The following is a 21,511-nucleotide window of genomic DNA, read 5'->3' as shown; positions in this document are numbered from 1 at the left end:
AAACAAAGGAAGTTACAACTCAATGAGCTAGAGGAGATACACAATGATGCTTACGAGAGTTCTCGTATTTACAAGGAAAAGACGAAACTTTTCCATCACAAGATGATTTCTCGAAATAATTTTATTGTGGGGCAAAAAGTTCTTTTATTTTATTCTCGTCTTAAATTATATCCCGGTAAGCTAAGGTCCAGATGGATTGGACCGTATGTTGTTACTAATGTTTATTCTCATGGCGCAGTTGAAATCTCTAGTCTTAGAGATGGAACAAAGTTAAAGGTGAACGGCCATAGATTGAAGCCATATTATGAAAGCATTGCTTATGTGGATATGGATGTGCAAGGATTTCATGATTATCTCCCTCTGGAGGAGTAATTGACGGAATGCCAAGTCGGACTGAGGAAATTAAACTAAGTGCTAAATGAGAGGCAACCCATCGGTTTTGTATCTCTATCCTTTTGTTTTTAGTTTTATTAGTTTTTCATATCATATCTTGCATTCACATCTTACATTTTACAAGTCCTATGTCTATAATGAAAGTTTTGACGAATTCTCGTCAGAAAATTCTGATTGCACACCTGTCACGAAAATAGCTCTCGAGAATTCATACGGAGTTCGATTTGAGTGGTTGACCACAAATTTTAAAGAGGACAGACTCACCTTTATTTTACAAAAAGAAAATCTGAATTCGGAGTCTGTTAAGTTGGACCGATTGGCCTGGACATTTTGAGTTTCGGTATTTTTTCCAGAACTTTTTCAGATTGCATGTCAGTCAGTCCGGAGGCCATAAAAGTCAGAACATTTATCGAAACATTATTCCCTTTTGACAAGTTATATAAAAGATGTAGGTGAACAACTTTTATTTAGGATGTTTTTCCTAGTTCCCTACGCATTGGTACAGGTTTTGAGTTTTTCAGGGTTTTTATGTCAGAAATCAGAATTTTCGGTTTTGAACATTGAGGACAATGTTGAGTGTGGGGGAGCATTTAGTGTTATACTTTATGCATATACACATAATAATAATAGTCTTTGATTTGTTGCATTCTTGAGACTTCATCTTTCGGAGTTAATTATGAGCTATTTAGGATGACACTCTAAACCCTTTTAAGGTTGAAATAGTTCTTACGGCTATAGATTAAGTTCCATTTATTTCAATCCTTAAATATACACATTCATAATTGAATGTGAAACTAAGCTATGGTAGTCATTTGAAAGAGTCATCCTCGCAATTAATCATTACTGAATCACTTTCTTTTTATTTTTGCAGTTTTATGTTTCTCTAAAGTGATTTGGTGGGATCCTGATACTGCCACAAATGTTGTAGCAAGGTAATCATTGGTTGAGTTTATATAAAAGCCCCATAAGACAATTGTATTACACTCGTAAAGAGTAAAGAGTGAGCCGGAAAAAAAAATAGAAAAAAGAAAACAAAAGAAAATTATATATAAGGCTCCTCTTCATTTATCGACACTAATAAATGATAGGTCCTGAATCGCGGATAATCATAGTCGATGAAAACAAAAACCATATCATCATTATATAGCAAGTCAAAGAGACTTGATAGCAGTATGTGTGAAACGTTGTCCATGTCTCCGTCGCCTAAGTAAGCGTGGAACGCAGGATCCAAGCCAACTATCATGTACTTGCTGAAAAGGAACATGCGCTTAGAGTATATAATCATGTGGTCGAGTTAAATGGGTGCTTCTCTCAACTAGTGCGCTATAAATATATATCCTTTGAAGACATTAATACAAGTATTGTGGGTACCATCTTTCACTTAAGTCAACATTTGCACACTTCACTTTTCCATTTCCATTTTCTTATCTATCCACGTGATTCCAGTATGCGAGTGTTGTGACAAAAAGTTGCAACAAGTACGATGACTATCTTAGTGGAGTTTTGCAAACAGGTTGAATGTCACAAGTAAGTAATTGCTTGCGTGTGATGATTGGAATGTATGTGGGATGTTTACAGCTAAAGAACATACGCAAGCTAATTATTTGGCTTTTTGATTTGTGTCTACCTTAGTTGTTCTTCCAAGGCGAGAAATTGGAGTAGGTTTTGTAGGTATACCTCTTGTAAACCCTCACGAGACTATAACTCGTCCACTAGGGACACCTAGGGGTTTAAATGCTTGTTATTCATGCTAAGAGTAACCGTATCCTCAATGAGATGGAGTTGTTGTATTTAGGATTAATTTTATTTAGTTTTCTCGAGGACTAGCAAAAGCTAAGTGTGGGGGAATTTGATAAGTGCATAATTCATATGATTTTAGTGTCCGTTCCATACTTGTTTTAGCTATTATTCTTGCATATTTTCGTATTATTACTCTTGTTTTCTCTTGTTTTCCTCTAATAGGTGAATCATCCACAAAGGAGATACAAAGTGATGAAAATATCTATGAAGATAAGTATTCCAAGTATCCAAGCGCCCAAATCCAAGAGAAGTGGAAGAAAAGCGACGAAAAGGAGCAAAACGCTCAAAATCAATAGAAGGGCCAAAGACAGATCTTAACTCATTCAAATTAAGGATTTTTCATCATCATATTGAAGATAATTGAAATATAAAAAGAATGCAAAAAGAATGAGGTCATTCCGAATTCGGATGAAGAAGTTGTGGCCAAAACAATTTTTATTGAATACCGAAGACAGTGAAGTCCGCGAACTGGGTTCGCATACCGGGTTCGCATGCTTAATTCCGAAAATTTCTTCTGGATTTTGAAGTTTGCGGACTAGGTTCGCGAACTTAGGTAGTAGGAAACGTGTATTTACACTTTGGAAGGCCTAAGGGCACGTTTGGAGTCGTTAGGTCATATTTTTGGGTCGGGTTCCTAAACCAAACTAAATACGTGAAGGCCAAGCAATGTAAACCTATAAAAAGGTATTAGGTTATGTAAAATTATATCACATCATTAGGTCACAAAATTGTAAGTCTTGGAGAGGAGAAATATCAAAGCTAGGGTTTCGGAGCGATTCTCAATCGTAACGTTATCTCTTAACTTTTCTATCATGTATATCATGGATGTTTCTACATCCATGAGTAGCTAAACACCTATTGATTGATGATGAATTCTAAGTTGTAAACAAGATTTGAGTTATTATATTAATCTACTTTAAAGTTCTTCATATGATTATCGTTTGTTTATACTAATTAATATTTATGATTGATTGATAGATTGTTTAGGTGGCCAACTAAATTGATTTGTTGATTCAATCTATTGATAGTATTTAGTTAGGAGATAAGTAATCGTCGAATAACTTGTACACAAGTAGAGAACACAAAACCTTGCAGAGGTATTCTGTGGAGCGATTGTGTGTATAAACAACAATAAAAAGTGGACCTTGATGTAAGAGTCTAACTATTAGGATCAACCTATAAATTCACAAAAGATAAAGCATTCGATTGGATTACACCTTGAGTGATCTACTACTTGGTGGTTCGTTGAATATAATCTGGTAGGCGAGAACTTCCGTATCCAGTGATATAAGGAGTTTAGGAGATATCACTAATCTAGCTGTTATTCTACTGTTGGTGATAATATATGATTAACGACGAGTAGGCAATTATAATAACTCATTGACGGTTTATATACGAAGAAGGATTCCTCGATCATATCTCTCTCTATTGGTTACAATACAACATTTATTTGCGTTGATTATTTATTTTGTTTACAATCTAAAACAAAACCCTCCTTTGTGACACTTTGACAACTAAAACTCACAAATCTTCGTGGGAACGATCCGTACTTCCATTATATTACCAATTAATTGTGTGGAAATAAGATTATTAATTTGATAGCACTTACGACAACCATCACTTTCCAAGAAAATTGCTAGCAATTACAAGAAAAACCTCCCAAAGATGAAGGGTGCTGCAAGAACCAAAAATGCAAGTACTTCTAAAAATGATCAATATCAAGATGTGGACCCTAATGGCATCTTTCCAATCTCCCCTCCACCAAAACCTTTTCCCTTCAACACCCTCCCAACTATATCTCAAATTAAGGAAAGAATGGAGGCTGAAATGGCTATGAAGAAGAAGGAAGTCTGGAAGGCAAAAAGAAAGCACATGTCTTTGAGCAAACTACTCCACCTACTCTGATGCTTACCATGTTGGAAATCATCCATAGACTTCAAAATTTAGATACTCTTAATATTGCTATTTTTTGTAAGAACAATATAAACAGGCTTGGCATAAGCATTGCTGACACTATGACGGTGTCTTACACTTTTGTCTAAGTTTTTCTTAAAAAAAAAAAGTTCTTGATAAAAAGGTCACTGATTTTTCAACTCTCGGATGACACTCATCCAACATGTTGTGCAACCATCCCAACAAAGGGCCAACGGACCTTGGTAGGTTTGACCAAAGACCTTCTAGAAAACCAAAAATTTATGGTGGTAGTTCCGCATGCCAAACAGATGGTGTGAGTTGGCTAGTGTGTCGCTGTTGTTTTCATCTCATCTCACATTGCCACTCGCACAAACCCTGTAGAAAAAAGAAAACGGAGAACAACAACGAAAAACCAAAGAAATAAAGACACATTCCACGTCTTTGAATTTGGTCCGTGTAAAAATACAGGACACACAAAAGAACACGAACCCTGAACAGTTTCTACTACTAGTATACTCTATATACATTTCTCAAAACGAATACAGATTCTAGTTTTCCTTTTTTCCCAAATTAGGGTTTTTTATTCTCTTTTTGAGATACTACAGTTTTTTTTTTATTTAAAAAATGGCTAATACTTATACTGCTGAAACTTCCTCTAATGGAGAATTCGATGATGTCGAAGATTTTGTCTTGGTGAGCTGTTATTTGAATTTGAGCTTGAATCCCAATTTTGTTTTGGTTTCTAAATAGTAATAATTGAGAAAGTTTTGTTGAATTGCAGGAAGATGATGATAATACTTCGCGAGAACGAATCAATCAGATTAATGATTTAATGCAGAAGGGTAATAAAGCTTTTCGTGATAATCGTCTTGAAGATGTGAGCTTTTTTTTTCTGAAGAAGCTTGTTGATTTAGTTGCCTTTCTGTGAATTACATTACATTTAAATTTTGGTTCTTTTGTGCTTAAGTGCGATTCTGTGGCTAATTCGGAGCCGGTCTTTTGTAAATTTGGTTGAATATGGTGTGTGTATTAACATGCATTTTTGAAATATGAATGTAATGAGCAGATGATATTCTGAAAACTTATATTACTCTTACTGATTGCACCAAAACACCTAGCACACTTGAGCAAATTTTGACTGTGAACTTTAGCGACGATTCAAAGTGTAGTCCGTGTAATTTTTGTATTCCAAAATCAATTTTTGATTTTATCCAGTTTTATCATAGGAGGGTAAAAAGTTTGTTCTTTTGGAAATAAGCACCTTATATCTAGTAATTTAAATGGTGCTACTGCATAAGGTATATCTTGCATTTGGTAACTTGTATCTCGGAGAGGTTTGTTTGTAGTTACGTTGACTGTATAGACTGTAAGAGGGTACTTGCGAATCAGGAATGAAAGTACTTACTTACACACCTATCACGCTCCTCATTTTAATGCTGAAGTTTTGGAAATGCATTCTCATATTGTGGTAATAAACCTCTCAAAGTAGATATACGTTGGCTAACGAATTGAAGTTTGTATACAGTCAATCACTTGTTACTCTAAAGCTCTCAGTCTCAAGCCTGGTGATCCAATTATTCTAAGCAATAGAAGTGCTGCTTTTACCAGGTGAACTTTCGTATCTCTCTTTACCAGTTCTATGCGGATTCTTTGTATGCTAAGAAATGAAGACAAAATTTGCTAGAATACAGATTTTTGGAGCAATATAACGCATTTACCAACCAACATATCTCTGATTTATCAGGATTAGCACATTTTTGAAACATAGATCTGCTGCTGACTCTGAATACCGACCAGTGAATGGGCTAGATCCTACAACACATGCTGAAGTAAGCTCCAGCTACTCTCTTTCTTGCTTATATTATACTCATTATGGGAAGCTAAGTTTTGTATTCTTTTTCAACTACTGTATTAGCTTGCATTAAAGGATGCGGAGAAGGCTATAAACATACGAAGTAATTCAGCAAAATCATATTTTCTGAAGGCCAGTGCTCTCATATTGGTGAGAACTTAATGATTTTTGTTTTTCTCTTTCTTGCTTCTAGAACTCAACAAACCAGTATCATTGTACGGCTGTCAATCTTTTCTAAGTTGTTATTGCCTTCAACAAGGTGAACGTGATCTTACTTTACATAATACGGACTTCTTATATTAAATTGCAGCTAGAACGATATGATGATGCACATGAAACTCTGCTTTCCGGGCTTCATATTGATCCTCTCAGGTAAATCTTGGTTTCGTCTCTCTCTCACTCCGTCTTTTCTATTACTTGATATGGGATATATGTCATTTGAATCAACGTATCCCCAGTTAGTTATTTGGATTTAACGGCGATTTTTTGCATTGTGCAGCAACCACCTTCAGGTATCCCTCCGTAACTTGGAGGCGATTTCGGGCGGTTCAACGAAGAGGATAAAACATGGGAAACCCCAACGTACCGACGATTTCGATTGCACAGTTTGCTTAAAGTTGTTATATGAGCCGATAACAACTCCTTGTGGGCATTCTTTTTGCCGAGGTTGTCTGTTTCAGTCTATGGATCATGGTCAGTGTTACTCAATATTTGTGACTTCGAAACAGTTATTTTGCTATCTTTTTTGCTCTTTCTTTATCTAAATAATGTTATTTATCTTTATCTAAATATTGTGATTTATAGGTAATAAATGTCCTATGTGCCGGACAGTACTTTTCATTAGTCCTCGTACATGTTCGATCAGGTAAAACTCGTTCCTTTTCATCTCTTCTTTTAATTTCTAATGTCTATCATAATTAAATTTAAGATTTTGACAGACCAATCGAAGTATTTGACCTTTTTTTCCGTTTTTTTGGTTCTATCAGTGTGACACTCAATAACATAATACAGAAGAACTTCCCAGATGAATATGCAGAGAGAAAATCAGAAAACGAGACTTTGTCAAACATGGGCGTTCATCTGTTACCTCTTTTTGTCATGGACGTAGTCCTGCCATGCCAGAAGTTATCACTAAATATATTTGAACCCCGGTATAGACTGATGGTTGGTGCATTACTACTTCTTTTCTCTTTCTTTTTCTTAATGATTGTCTTTGTCAAATTGTCTTAGAAGGCATACATTTCACGTGACAATAAATTTTGACATCGTTTGTATTTGTTATATGTGTCATTTATTTTTTTATTGTACTTATTTTGGCAGGTGAGAAGGATAATGGAAGGAAATCATCGGATGGGAATGGTAGAATATTAATGATTGGTCTTTTCTTATCTCCTTTTATTATTCTAAAAGTCTATTTTTGTTTATTATCATTACTTTCGTTGAGTTTCTTAATCTTTGTTTTGTTTTTGTTTTGTAGGTTGTCATTGATTCAGCAACAGGTTCTATAGCTGATTTTGCTTGTGAAGTGGAAATAACTGAGTGGGTGTTGATTGTGTCTTTCCTTATAATTTTTCATGGTTATGTTTCCACATTTGTAACCTGACACTTTCTTTGCCTCTTCACTGTAGGTGTGAGCCACTTCCAGATGGACGTTTTTATTTAGAGGTAAAATACTGTTAGTTATCTTGGTTAATTGCTGTTGTACATTGGCAAGGAAATAGCAGAGTTAGCTTAGATCATCTAGTTGTCACTACTGATGTTCTTTATTATTAAGAATATCAATAATGATGTATTAGAAATTGTTGGACCAGATATAACCTATGATAGAGTGAGCTTCAATAACTTTCCACTAACAAAATATATATTCGTAGGTTGGGCCTGGAATAGTAACATGAGCAAAATCTTTGCTGTTGTCGTGCATGGCTAAATATAAGCTTTACATGCATGAATGATACCTTCCCTTTCTGCTATTTTGCATGTGATAAAACCTAATAGTAACTTACTGCAGGTTGAAGGACGCCGAAGATGTCGTATACTCCGGTCTTGGGATCAAGACGGGTTAGTTCCTTCTCTATTTAATCATTTCTGTTGCCAATTTTCTGGTACTTTTATGATTCACCATCGATGCAGTTTTTTGAATTTATTTCTATCTCTTCTTATACATAAAGGTATCGTGTTGCCGAGGTTGAGTGGGTTCAGGATATCGGTCCACCGCAAGGGACAAGAGAATGGGAAGATGTAAGTTCATTGATCTTTCTGGATTCTTCCCCTTTTTTTTAAAAAATGATTGAACCTTTTGAATCACATTGTGGAGAACCCAAAAATTGCTACTGGCGCATGTTCTTTTTTTACCCCTTGACCAGATTGTTTCATTTGATTTCTACTTGTGTGTTCAGTTGATCAGTTTCTCAACTGTTTAGTTCAAGTAGACATAGTCGGAGAAAATTGTTTAATAGACAATATTGTGTGGAAATCTGACAATTATTCACATTTTATCACACTCCCTCAGTTGCAGGCAACTACTAGTGATGCTGCAGATCTTGCTTGTTCATTGATAAGGTGTGCGAAAGAAGCAGCACGGGGAGGTATGAGTTTATGATCTTTTAGAAAGGAATAATTTATGATAACTGTTTCTTACAGCAATTTTACTTTCACGACATATCTGCCAAACTTCATTGCAAATTCAAAATCAATCTGGCCTAATGATCTCGCAGATTTGGGTTGTCTTTATGCTTAAAAGAGGATTATAACGCAAACTTAATATGCAGATAGGAGATCAAGGCGTTCAGCAATTTTACAAGCCGAAAGAATGCCTGGACCACAAGATCCTGAGCTTTTCAGTTTCTGGGTATCTATTATATTATGCGCAACAAACTTTGTTGTTGTTTTTTTTTTTCTTCTTTGGATAATTAGATTTCTGATGCTTGCGTTTCTTCAGCTTGTTAATTTAGTGAACCTGAGGCCATCAGAGAGACTGGATCTTTTGCGGCTAAGAGATAGTCGACAGGTATTCACAATTAACTTTTTGAGAAAGTGAAGGGAGTCGGCAGTAATTTTCCGTTCCTTGATTGTACAATTTTTACAAATTTTGTTTTGTGATTTTTTATCTATTTACAGAGGATACAGCGAGGACTTGTACATTTGAAAGCTCAAGAACAAGGCTGCAGTGTTCAATAACAAATTGGCAGCCAACATGCTTCAATTTGTTTGCCATATAAATATATATGACAGCATAAGTTTATATATATATAAAAGAAAAATTCATATTCTTTGGATCCACTAAATTTATTGTGGAATGTGGATATTGGTCTTTATTGTAACAAATTTAAATCTCAACTCAACCACCTTTGTAATACATATTATCCTTTTCCATTTGGTTTCTCTTACAGTCTTGTAATTTCATACGCTTATCTTGCTCTCCGTTTATATGTAAGCAGGTCTCGCCGAAATCATGACCTTCTTGGAAATGATTAATAGTGCTTCTGCAGGCATCAGAAGTTCTGGGTCTCTAGATAGCAGTTTACGGCTCAGAACCTGTAATTATTGCCAAATCTTCTGGTATAAAATCCCAAAATATTTCATAGGATTATCTTGATGTTGGATACCTCAGAGACATAGCAAAGGTAGGGAATAGCTCCCTCCATTTTAACTAAAAATAGTAGGTAACCCAAGGAACCAACTTTCTAGACTCTCTCTCATTTGAAGAATCTATCCCGAGAAATTCGTTTATACACCAGTTTTTCCTGAATCGCTGCAAAAAAAAAAATGTTGCTGCAGTCTACCGAAACATTGATCTTCCTGTGATTTTCTGGAGAAATTGCTGTTGTCAAGGCAATGTGCAACGGTGCTATCACCAACATCAACAGCTAAAGATGCCACATTGATACCTCAATGAATATGCTCCCTCTTACAGTAAAGCTCGTATCAAAACGTTAACACCTGATTAATAAAAACAAGATTTGATGATGGGAGGAGAGAAAAATGGAGCCGGACAATGCCATCATCAACACATTTCCTCTCTCTCCTTTCTCCTCCTCAGTTTTCTGCATTTACAGTTTCTTCCAAAACTAATGGCGGCCAAAGGTGGCGGTTCTTCTTCTCCTTCTCCTTCATCTTACACACCTGGGGACAATTATCTGATTGATTGTGGATCACCCCAGCCTACAAAAATCGAAGATCGGACATTCAAGTCAGATAAGCAATCTGCTTCTTTACTCTCAACCGAAGAAGATATACAGGTCTCCGTTCCGGTTTCAAATGTTAACATTACCAGTTCCACTTCTTCTTCTTCTTTATTACCTTTATATCTTACAGAAAGGGTGTTTAGCGGTGAACCAATGTACAGTTTCTTCATCTCCCACATGGGTCGACATTGGCTACGTCTATACTTCTGCCCGCTTCCGCAACCCTCATATAATCTAACAAAAGCTGTGTTTATTGTTACCACCGATGAATTTGTCCTACTGCATGATTTCAATGTACCCTATCAGAATACATCAGTGTTCAAGGAGTATCTGATTAACATCAACTCAGATAAATTCTCACTTAAATTCTCACCGAAGAAGAACTCCTATGCGTTTATCAATGCTGTTGAGCTTGTTTCTGTCCCTGACACACTGATCTCTGACTCCGCCACTGCCGTGTATCCGCTTGCTGAATTTAGGGGCTTGTCTAATTATGCACTCGAAGTATGCTACCGGTTGAACGTTGGCGGTGCAACGATAACACCCATGAATGACACATTGGGGAGGGTATGGTAACCTGATGAAGGGTTTCTGAAGCTTCCTGAATCGTCGAAGAGTGTCTCTGTTGCTCCAAGTGCTGTTAAATACCTACGTACTGGTGCAAGTCCATTAATTGCACCAAATATCGTTTACGCGACTGCAAAGGAGATGGGAGATTCAGCAACTGTAGACCAAAATTTCAATCTCACATAGGAAATGAAGGTCGATTCCACATTTTCCTACTTAATCCGTTTGCACTTTTGCGATATCGTAAGCGAGAATATGAATGACTTGTATTTTAATGTCTATGTCAATGGATTAATGGGTGTTCAAAGTCTTGATCTTTCAAGACTTACATCAGCCCTTTCCACCGCTTACTACAATGATTTTGTGGCAAACGCGTCATCAATCTCTAATGGAACTATCCGGATACAAGTAGGTCCTCCGAATACGGACTCAGGAACCATAAATGCAATTCTTAATGGTCTTGAAGTCATGAAGATGAGCAATGAGGCAGGGAGTTTGGATGGTTTGTTCAATGTTCAAGGAACATATGTAGATCCAAGTAAAGGACTTAGTCCAATGAAGATAGTCTGCATCGTTGGTCTAGTCATAGGTGTTATTACATTGGCTTTCATTGTGATGGTTTTTTGTCTCTGGCAAAAGAAGCCTCCAGACTGGCGCAAGTCTCTCAGCTTCTCTTCATGGCTTCTTCCTCTCCATGCAGGCCAATCCACCTTCATGAACTGCAAAAGTGGATCTCGTGGGGCTTACCCGGCGGGATCAAACAAGAGCAAGAGCAAGAGCGGTCACTCAAACTTCTACCCTCCAACACTTGGATTAGGCAGGGTCTTCAGCTTGGCTGAGCTGCAAGAAGCAACACAAAATTTCGATGAGAAAGCTGTGATTGGTGTTGGTGGCTTTGGTAAAGTGTACATTGGCGAGCAAGCGGACGGAACTAAACTTGCTATAAAACGAGGTAATGCCAGTTCCGATCAGGGAATTAATGAGTTCCAGACTGAAATACAGATGCTTTCAAAGCTGCGACATCGCCACCTTGTATCACTTATTGGATACTGTGATGAACAGTCAGAAATGATACTTGTTTATGAGTACATGGCGAGCGGTGCACTTCGCGATCATCTTTATCAACATAGAAGTCACTAACAAGCTGGTTAGGACAAGATTAGGAAATTGATGTAATCCTAAGGGAATTAGAAGTCATCTAGTTCTAAGAAAAGGAAAGACATGTAATAAGGTAATAGGACTAGGAAAAGGAATTCATAGTTCTATATATATATGATCACCAAAGTTGCGGTTGATCATATGAGCAAGATTAGAGCTTGTGTTTAGTTTTGAGAGATTTTCTAAACATTAATAAAGAGAGTTGTCTTTATATAAGCTAAGTTTCATCTCGCAGTTGCCATTAATTGGTATCAGAGCTTGTTTCTGAGCCATGGAAAACGAAACCACCATTGTGGGTGCAAAACAGTTCACGCCACCATCAATACAAGTTCCAATCCTCAACGCCACAAACTACACAGTATGGGCCATGAGAATGAAGGTACTGATGAAAATCTACAAAGTTTGAGAAACAATTGATCCTGGTACATTGGACCCAGACAAAAACAATGTTGTCATTGGATTACTCTTTCAAGCAATACCAGAATGTCTTGTTCTATAAGTTGGTGAACAGAAAACTTCAAAGAAAATTTGGGATGCAATAAAGGCACGTAATCTCGGAGTTGATCGAGTTAAAGAAGCCCGTCTGCAAACCTTAATGTCTGAATTTGAAAGAGTGAAAATGAAAGACACTGATACTATTGATAGCTTTGCAGGAAAGCTATCAGAGATAGCCTCAAAAGTTACGTCACTTGGACAATCCATTGATGAAGATAAACTGGTAAAGAAGTTTCTCAATAGTTTACCAAGATCCAAGTATATTCATATCATAGCTTCTCTCGAACAAGTCTTAGATTTAAAGAAGACTAGCCATGAAGATATAACTGGAAGATTGAAAGCATATGAAGAAAGAATCCTTGATGAAGAAAACAATGGAGAAACTCAAGGAAAACTCTTGTACACAAACTCTTACCAACAAAACTCTGCGACAAGAGGAAGAGGTCGTGGAAGAGGTGGTAGAGGAAACAGAGGCCGAGGAAGGGGAGGAAGGTTTAACTCACAAGATAGAACAACAAGTCAGAATGATCAAAACCAAGGGAAAGAAAAGAAGGATAGATCAAATATTATTTGTTACAGATGTGATAAACCAGGACACTTCTCCTCTGTATGCCCTGAAAGAATACAAAAGATGGAAGAAACAAACAAGAATGAAACAAGGGAAGCAGATACAGCTCTTTTCATGCACGAAGTTGTATTCTTAAACGAAGGGAAACTAATACCGAAGAACTACGAATCAAAGGATGGAGAAGGAGGAATCTGGTATTTAGATAATGGAGCCAGCAATCACATGACTGGTAAGAGACACTACTTTTCTGAACTCAATGAGAAAATCAAAGGACAAGTGAAGTTTGGGGATGGATATTCTGTAGAAATTGAAGGGAAAGGATCAATTCTATTTCAGAGCAAGACCGGAGAACATAAGCTTGTCACAAAATCTACTTCATCCCAAACTTACAAAGCAACATTCTAAGTTTAGGACAAGCTACAGAAGTTGGATGTGATGTTAGAATGCGACAAGATTATCTAACAATTCATGACCCAAGTGGAAGACTTTTAGTTAGAGTCTCACGCTCACAGAATAGACTCTACAAGATAAGTCTCATGATTGGAAGGTCATTGTGTATTAATATGAGACTGGAAGATCAGACATGGAAGTGGCATGCAAGATTAGGACACATAAGTTTCAGAACCTTAAAAACTATGTCTCAGAACAAGATGGTTCGAGGGATACCACAACAAAACGGAGTAATGGAGAGGAGAAACATGACTCTAATGGAGATGACAAGAAGTTCTTTAAAGGCTATGCAGGTACCTAATTATCTATGTGGAGAAGTTGTACGACACTCCACATACCTAATAAACAGGATACATACGAAAGCTCTGAAAGACATGACTCCATATGAAAGTTTGCAAAAGAGAAAACCAAACATAGATCATTTAATAGTGTTTGGTTGCAAAGCATAAGCAAAAGTTGATTCTGCAACTCTTAAGAAACTGGATGATCGATCTCAGACTCTTGTGCATCTAGGAATTGAGCCTGGATCCAAAGCTTACAAATTATTCAATCCAAAAACGAAAAGAGTAATAGTGAGTCGAGATGTGGTATTCGATGAAAAAGCAAACTGGAACTGGAAAGAAACTAATGATGGACCAAGTAGGGATCCAAGAATGTTTCACATGAGATGGGGTCAAGTAATTGATGAAGGCGAAGGACCCATAATCATCAATACCAATGGAAACAATGATGTTAATCAAGAAGAAGAAGAGAATAATGAAAACACTGAGAATAACGAAGAAGAAGAAGAAGAAGAAGAGGAGGAGATCGATGAAATAACTCAACCCATTCCACTGCGAAAATCAACAAGACAGATACAAAATCCACAGTATCTGGAGGATTATGTTCTTCAAGCTGCAGAAGAATGTGAGATTATGCTACTTTCTGTTAATGATGAACCAATGAATTTTTAGGAAGCAAAGGTCTCGACTAAATGGACACAAGCATGTAGAGAAGAAATTATTTCAATGAACAGAAACAAGACTTGGTTTCTAGTTGATAATCCAGGTGGGGTAAAAGTGACTGGTCTTAAGTGGATCTTCAAAATAAAACGGAATGCTGATGGTACTGTCAACAAATATAAGGCAAGACTTGTAGCTAAGGGATACGTTCAAGAATCAGGCATAAACTTTGATGAAGTTTTCACACCAGTTGCTATACTAGAGACAATTCGTCTCTTAATAGCAGAAGCAGCATCAAACTCATGGGAAATTCACCACTTAGACGTTAAGACAGCATTCTTACATGGTGAATTGCGAGAAGATGTGTATGTTGAACAACCAGAAGGTTTTGAAGTAAAAGGACAAGAGCATAAGGTTTACAAGTTGTCAAAAGCTCTCTATGGTCTAAGACAAGCCCCTCGAGCCTGGAGTACAAATTTAGATCAAATCTTAAAGGGAATGAGATTCATAAAGTGTTCTAAAGAAACATCAGTATACAGAAGAGAAGAAAAGGGAACGCTTCTTGTGATTGCAGTCTATGTAGATGATCTATTTTTGACTGGCAACTCCATTAAGGTGATCAATGAGTTCAAGAGAGAAATGTCATCAAAGTTTGAGATGTCAGACCTCGGAAAACTCACTTATTACCTTGGCATAGAAGTCCATCAAGGAGTAGATGGGATTCAGATTAAATAAGAAGCTTATGCAAGGAGAATTCTGAAAGAATCAGGACTTGAAACTTGTAATCCAACTAAGATACCAATGGAGTTTGGACTTAAAGTTTCAAAGGCACAAGAAGAAGCTGAGATTGATCCAACGAGTTATAGAAGAAATGTTGGATGCCTAAGATAGTTATTACACACAAGACCAGACTTGGATTTCTCTGTGGGAGTAGCAAGCCGTTATATTCAGAGTCCACGCAAGTCTCATGGTGATGTAATAAAGCAGATATTGAGATATCTAAGAGGAACAATCAGCTATGGATTGAAGTATGGTCGAGGAGGATCAAAAGGAATTGTTGGGTATAGTGACAGCAGTCATAATATTGACCAAGATGATGGAAAAAGTACAACTGGTCATATATTTTATCTAGGAGAAGCACCTATTACATGGTGTTCACAGAAGCAAGACACTGTAACCCTCTCATCCTGTGAAGCTGAGTTTATGGCTGCAACAGAAGCAGCTAAGCAATCAATATGGCTTCAAGAACTGTTGGGTGAAATCAAAGGAAGAGAACCTGAAAAAGTTCTTATCAAGATTGATAATAAGTCTACAATTGCACTCACTAAAAATCCAGTGTTTCATGGGAAGACGAAACACATTCACAAAAGGTATCATTTCATACGAGAATGCATCGAGAAGGAGGTCATTAACGTAGAACACATACCTGGAACTGAGCAGAAGGCAGATATATTAACAAAGGCATTGGCTCGGATCAAGTTTGAAGAGATGAGGAAATTAATAGGAGTACAAGATTTTTCACAAGCACAGTTGAAGCTTAAGGGGGAGAATGTTGGATTAACTTCAACATAGAAGTCACTAACAAGCTGGTTAAGACAAGATTAGGAAATTGATGTAATCCTAAGGGAATTAGAAGTCATCTAGTTCTAAGAAAAGGAAAGACATGTAATAAGGTAATAGGACTAGGAAAAGGAATTCATAGTTCTATATATATATGATCACCAAAGTTGTGGTTGATCGTATGAGCAAGATTAGAGCTTGTGTGTAGTTTTGAGAGATTTTCTAAACATTAATAAAGAGAGTTGTCTTTATATAAGCTAAGTTTCATCTTGCAGTTGCCATTACTTTATGGCTCCAATCTTCCTCTTTTATCCTGGAAGCAGCGTCTTGAGATTTGCATTGGTGCAGCTCGTGGACTACATTACCTTCATACTGGTGCTGCTCAAGGAATCATCCACCGAGATGTTAAAACCACCAATATTCTTCTTGATGAGAATTTCGTTGCGAAGGTGTCAGATTTCGGACTCTCTAAAGCTGCACCCACTTTGGAGCAAACGCATGTCAGCACTGCAGTTGAAGGTAGTTTTGGGTACCTTGATCCAGAGTACTTTAGGTCCCAAAAGCTGACAGAAAAATCTGATGTTTATTCATTCGGGGTAGTTCTATTAGAGGTTTTATGTGTAAGACCTGCAATAAACCCTGCATTGCCAAGAGAACAGGTTAACTTGGCAGAATGGGCAATGCAATGGCACCGGAGAGGTCTGATAGCAAAAATAGTCGACCCCTTAATTGCTGAAAGTATCCATACAGCTTCCCTGAAGAAATACATTGAAGCTGCGGGAAAAATGCTTAGAAGATTATGGCGTGGATAGACCTACAATGGGAGATGTGCTGTGGAATTTGGAGTATGCCCTACAACTTCAAGAGTCATCATCAAGACCCAGTCATGCGGTACCGGAAGAGAACATCTCCAAGGTCATCGTAGTGGAAGAAGATTCAAGTAAGGAGGACACTAATACACCTCCTGTCCCTGCTGATACCGGTGACATAGAACTGACAGCTGATCCTCCTGTGTTCTCTCAAATTTCTAACTTTCAGGGAAGGTAGCAACCAGAGATAGTATAAAGAACCAAATACGAAACCGAATAGGCAGTAATACTACACACTAGAAAAACAAAACTACCGCGCGGTAGATAAGTTAGTTTTCATCTCTTTGTACTCAAATTACTGTGGATATATAGGAGCTACAGTTTTGTATCTCATCTTCTTTTTGACCAAAATGTAGTAAAATCAAAAGGGTGATTTGGTCTTCCAGAACAGCACAGAATGAACTAACATGTTAACATGTTTTTGAACCTAACCCATGACTTGTTGTTCACCAGTTATCATGGCTTCCATTTTCCTCTACAACCAATTGTCATATTATCTACCAAAAAGAAAAGAAAAAATGATTTTCAATCATTATCCTAAGTACAATGGATTTGAAAGACATGGGTTATGTCTTAAATATTCAAAATTGTCAGCAACAGAAGAAGAAGAAGTAGAAGAAAATTTGATTCTATATTGTAAGCAAAACAAAACATTATACAATCAATATCTCTGAAAATTTAGATACATAGATTTATTCTTTTATACAGATATTGGGATAGGTCAAAGGTCACTCTAGCTTGAGACTTTTTCTAGTACTATGTTAAACAGTTCATTTATTTATTTATTTTTGAAGATATGGTTTGATAACTATTATTTTTTTTTTTATCGATAAAGAAATTTGATGCTCACAAATTTCGAATTTATGAACTCCAGTTCGAACTCAGGTCATTGGTATCATCATCTAATAAGTTTACCAATGTACTACAATAATATCGCCATGGTCCGGTCGGATCCTGCTCTCTCAACTACAACTACATTGGTGGAGAAATGAAGAATCTAATTCTGGATACTCTAATTTTGGGGATGCATAGGAGAATAAGTACTACTCCCTCCGTTCTTTTTTAATAGGCCAGTTTCTATAAATAAAAATTTCAAAAAAATAGGCCAGTTTCCTAATTGGGAAAGTCAAATGTTATTTTAATTTTTTGGGACCACTTTTCTCTTAACTTCTTTTGATGACAAGTGTCATGTGGACCACTTCACTTTACTTTTTTTGCTAACAAGTGTCATGGGGACCATTTCACTTCACTTCTTTTATTGACAAGTGTCATGAGACCACTTTCAATGATTAGTTCTCTTAATTTCCTTAAATTTCGCTAAAAACAAAACTGGCCTATTAAAAAAGAACGGAGGGAGTAGAATTTAGTAAGACTTGGTCTCTACAATAGAATTCAACGCAATCATCAAAACGTGATATCGATAATGTATGAAGACAATGGTGCACGTTCATTCCTTACTTCCATCCAACTAACTCTTTTTTTGTCTTCTTTCTTTCATTATGTCATAACCACATAACTAATTAACTAACTTTTTTTTTTTCTTCTTCTCTATTTTCTTTTTCATTTTTCTCCTAAAAACTTGCTTCAACACAAATTCTTCCTAAAACAAAGGTTTTCACATTTTGTGTTGGAGGCCATTCCATTATTCCATTTTCCAAACAACAAACTTCCTTCATTGATTCTCTCTTTGTTGGATTTCCTCTATGGAGGAAGTTTGAAGTTCATCAATGGCATCATCATAGCAAGTATTGATTGATCAAAACAAGTTTCAATAATGGGAGGAGAGAAAAATGGGGTGGTATCACCTCTACCCATCTCTATCTCTCTCCTCCTCTTTCTTCTAATCCTTTCCTTTGCAAATCCTTCGTCTTCACAACCGCATTCAACACCATCTCTTTCTTTCAATCCTGCTGACAATTATCTCGTGGATTGTGGCTCAGCTCAACCTACTAAGCTCGAGGATGGACGTACGTTTAAGTCCGATTCGCAGACCGCTTCGCTTCTTTCTACGGATGAAGATATTCAAACTTCAGTTTCTTCAATTAACAATAAAGATGCTGCTAGTTCTTCTGTGTCACCTTTGTATCTTACAGCTAGGATTTTTTGTGAAGAATCCACGTACACGTTCTTTGTTTCTCGTCCAGGGCGACACTGGGTTCGTCTCTACTTTTTTCCTGTTTTTCATCCTAAGTATAATCTAACCACAGCTTCATTTTCCGTGGTTACGGATAAAGTCGTTCTCCTTCATGATTTTACTATACCCAGTGCTGATACTCCGGTGTTTAAAGAGTACTTGGTTAATGTTGCTTCTGATAGATTCTCCCTTAAGTTCTCGCCCAAGAAGAATTCGTTTGCGTTCATTAACGGGATCGAACTCGTTTCAGCCCCGGACGCATTGGTATCTGACTCTGCCACTGTTTTACCTGCTTCTGATTTTAAAGGTTTATCTGAATATGCACTTGAAGTTTCTTACAGATTGAATGTTGGTGGTCCTCTTATAAGTCCTGCGAATGACACATTGAAAAGATTATGGCTACCTGACGACGGATTTATGAAGCACCCCGAAGCAGCAACAAATGCTTCTGTTACTCCAACTGCGGTTAAATATCCAGAAGATGGTGCAACCCCATTAATTGCACCAAACTGGGTTTATTCTACCGCGAAACAGATGGGAGATTCAGCAACTGTGAACCCAAATTTCAATCTCACATGGGAAATGGGTGTTGATCCAACATTCTCATATCTGATAAGATTGCATTTCTGCGATATCGTCAGCAAGACCTTAAATGATTTATACTTCAATGTTTATGTCAATGGAATTATGGGTTCTTCAGGGCTCGATCTTTCAGGGAAAACAGGAGGCCTTTCTACAGCCTATTACTTAGATTTTGTGCTCAATGCCTCAAGCATCACTAATGGAACCGTCAGAGTGCAAGTAGGTCCTGGAAGGGTTGAGTCTGGAAATCCTAATGCGATACTCAATGGCCTAGAAGTCATGAAAATAAGCAACGAAGCTGGAAGCTTGGACGGGTTATTTGCTGTAGACGGGACCTTCGTTGGACCAAGTAGAGGAGTTACTACAATGAAGATTATCGCGGGTGTCGGTCTTCTCATGGGAGTAACAGCAATGTTATTGCTTGCCTCAGTTTTTGTACGTTGGCATAAAAGGCCGAATGATTGGGAGAAATGCAACAGTTTCTCATCATGGCTTCTTCCTCTCCATGCCAGTCATTCCAGTTTCATGTCGAGCAAAAGCGGGTCTCACCAATTTGGTTCCAACAAAAGTAAGAGCGGCTACTCGAGTTTCTTCTCCTCAGCACTTGGATTAGGCCGATACTTCACCTTTGCAGAAATCCAAGAAGCCACAAAGAATTTCGACGAGAACGCTGTGGTGGGTGTTGGTGGATTTGGTAAAGTCTACCTCGGTGAACAAGAAGATGGAACTAAACTCGCTATCAAACGTGGTAGTGCGAGTAACGAACAGGGAATCAATGAATTCCAAACTGAAATCCAAATGCTTTCGAAACTTCGTCATCGCCATCTCGTATCTTTGATTGGTTACTGTGACGAGAATTCAGAAATGATACTTGTGTACGAGTACATGGCCAACGGTCCACTTCGTGATCATCTTTACGGATCGAATCTCCCTCATTTAACTTGGAAACAGCGGCTGGAAATCTGCATAGGTTCAGCTCGAGGACTGCATTACCTTCACACAGGTACTGCACAGGGAATCATTCATCGTGACGTTAAGACCACGAACATCCTTCTTGATGAGAATTTAGTTGCTAAAGTCTCTGATTTCGGGTTATCTAAAGCTGCACAAATGGGTACTGCTGTAAGTACTGCAGTAAAAGGTAGTTTCGGGTATTTGGATCCTGAATATTTTAGACGTCAACAGCTAACTGAGAAGTCAGATGTTTACTCATTTGGAGTAGTACTTTTCGAGGTTTTATGCGCAAGACCTGCACTGAACCCAGCATTACCAAGAGAACAAGTTAACCTGGCTGAATGGGCAATGCAATGGCACAAGAAGGGTCTACTCGAGAAAATAATTGACCCTAAATTAGCAGGCACTATCAATTCTGGCTCTCTAAAGAAGTTTGCTGAAGCAGCTGAGAAGTGTTTAGCAGATTATGGTGTTGATAGACCTTCAATGGGAGATGTCCTATGGAACTTGGAGTATGCTTTACAGCTTCAAGAAGCTTCAACATCAACACCTGAACCAGTCGATGATATGCCCAAAATCAAGGCTCCGGATCAACCGAAGGAAAAGGATGATGACGACAGCGATGAGGCTCCAATCATTACTATTACTGACAACTCCACTATAGCAGATTCACCTTTGTTTTCACAACTTGCTGGCTTTCAAGGAAGGTAAACAAAAAGATTGCAGTCATAATAAAGATTAAGAGAAAGTTTAGCCTTGTTCGATCTTTCCTCGGGTTGATTCTGAAACTGTTCTTAAGACGACCATCTATCTTTTTTATGTATTCGAGTGGGTGCAGAACGCATTGTGCAGCAACTCCATTGAGTTTCATTTCTTTCTCTATTTTTTTTCCTTGGTTTTCTTTTGTACTTATTGTTTTTACTTTGTTCTTTTATTCATTAAAGTTTACCTGTTAATGATATAAACTTCAGCATACTGACCTTGGCAAGGTTCCTTGGAACTTTATCATGCATCAAGAAGATTGTTGTAATGTATTTGTTTTTCTTTTTAGGTTGTATTATCAGCTGAAAACAAGTTTGGTTTAATCCTA

General features: G+C 37.4%; 2 protein-coding genes and 1 pseudogene across 2 annotated transcripts; all 3 read left to right on the top strand.

Moving 5' to 3' along the window:
- The first annotated feature begins 4,555 nt into the window (after positions 1-4,555).
- On the top strand, positions 4,556-9,331 carry LOC113281707 (LON peptidase N-terminal domain and RING finger protein 1). The gene is made up of 18 exons (XM_026530512.1): positions 4,556-4,800; positions 4,889-4,984; positions 5,633-5,715; positions 5,852-5,936; positions 6,023-6,109; positions 6,270-6,331; positions 6,459-6,652; positions 6,764-6,824; positions 6,946-7,123; positions 7,280-7,318; positions 7,437-7,498; positions 7,588-7,624; positions 7,968-8,017; positions 8,128-8,197; positions 8,469-8,544; positions 8,728-8,807; positions 8,898-8,966; positions 9,077-9,331. The coding sequence occupies exons 1-18, from the start codon at positions 4,732-4,734 to the stop codon at positions 9,134-9,136; spliced, it is 1,458 nt and encodes a 485-aa protein (XP_026386297.1). The 5' UTR covers positions 4,556-4,731; the 3' UTR covers positions 9,137-9,331.
- Positions 9,332-9,499: 168 nt separating this feature from the next.
- LOC113279112 lies at positions 9,500-16,929 on the top strand (annotated as a pseudogene).
- Positions 16,930-18,351: 1,422 nt separating this feature from the next.
- LOC113281705 (probable receptor-like protein kinase At5g61350) lies at positions 18,352-21,433 on the top strand. Its single transcript, XM_026530511.1, has one exon. It carries the CDS (start codon positions 18,526-18,528, stop codon positions 21,130-21,132), a length of 2,607 nt encoding a protein of 868 aa, XP_026386296.1. The 5' UTR covers positions 18,352-18,525; the 3' UTR covers positions 21,133-21,433.
- Positions 21,434-21,511: the final 78 nt, after the last annotated feature.

This window comes from Papaver somniferum, chromosome 5 (assembly GCF_003573695.1).
Source record: "Papaver somniferum cultivar HN1 chromosome 5, ASM357369v1, whole genome shotgun sequence".
Classification (NCBI taxonomy): domain Eukaryota; kingdom Viridiplantae; phylum Streptophyta; class Magnoliopsida; order Ranunculales; family Papaveraceae; genus Papaver; species Papaver somniferum.
This window is presented reverse-complemented; position numbering and strand designations above follow the sequence as displayed.

What these genes read in the sequence shown, in the direction of transcription:
- LOC113281707 (XM_026530512.1), top strand. Translation starts at nt 4,732, where the DNA reads ATGGCTAATACTTATACTGCTGAAACTTCCTCTAATGGAGAATTCGAT. An exon ending in ATGGACGTTTTTATTTAGAG is followed by an intron (nt 7,625 to 7,967) that starts GTAAAATACTGT and finishes AACTTACTGCAG; the next exon opens with GTTGAAGGACGCCGAAGATG. An exon ending in GAAAGAAGCAGCACGGGGAG is followed by an intron (nt 8,545 to 8,727) that starts GTATGAGTTTAT and finishes CTTAATATGCAG; the next exon opens with ATAGGAGATCAAGGCGTTCA.
- LOC113281705 (XM_026530511.1), top strand. Translation starts at nt 18,526, where the DNA reads ATGGGAGGAGAGAAAAATGGGGTGGTATCACCTCTACCCATCTCTATC.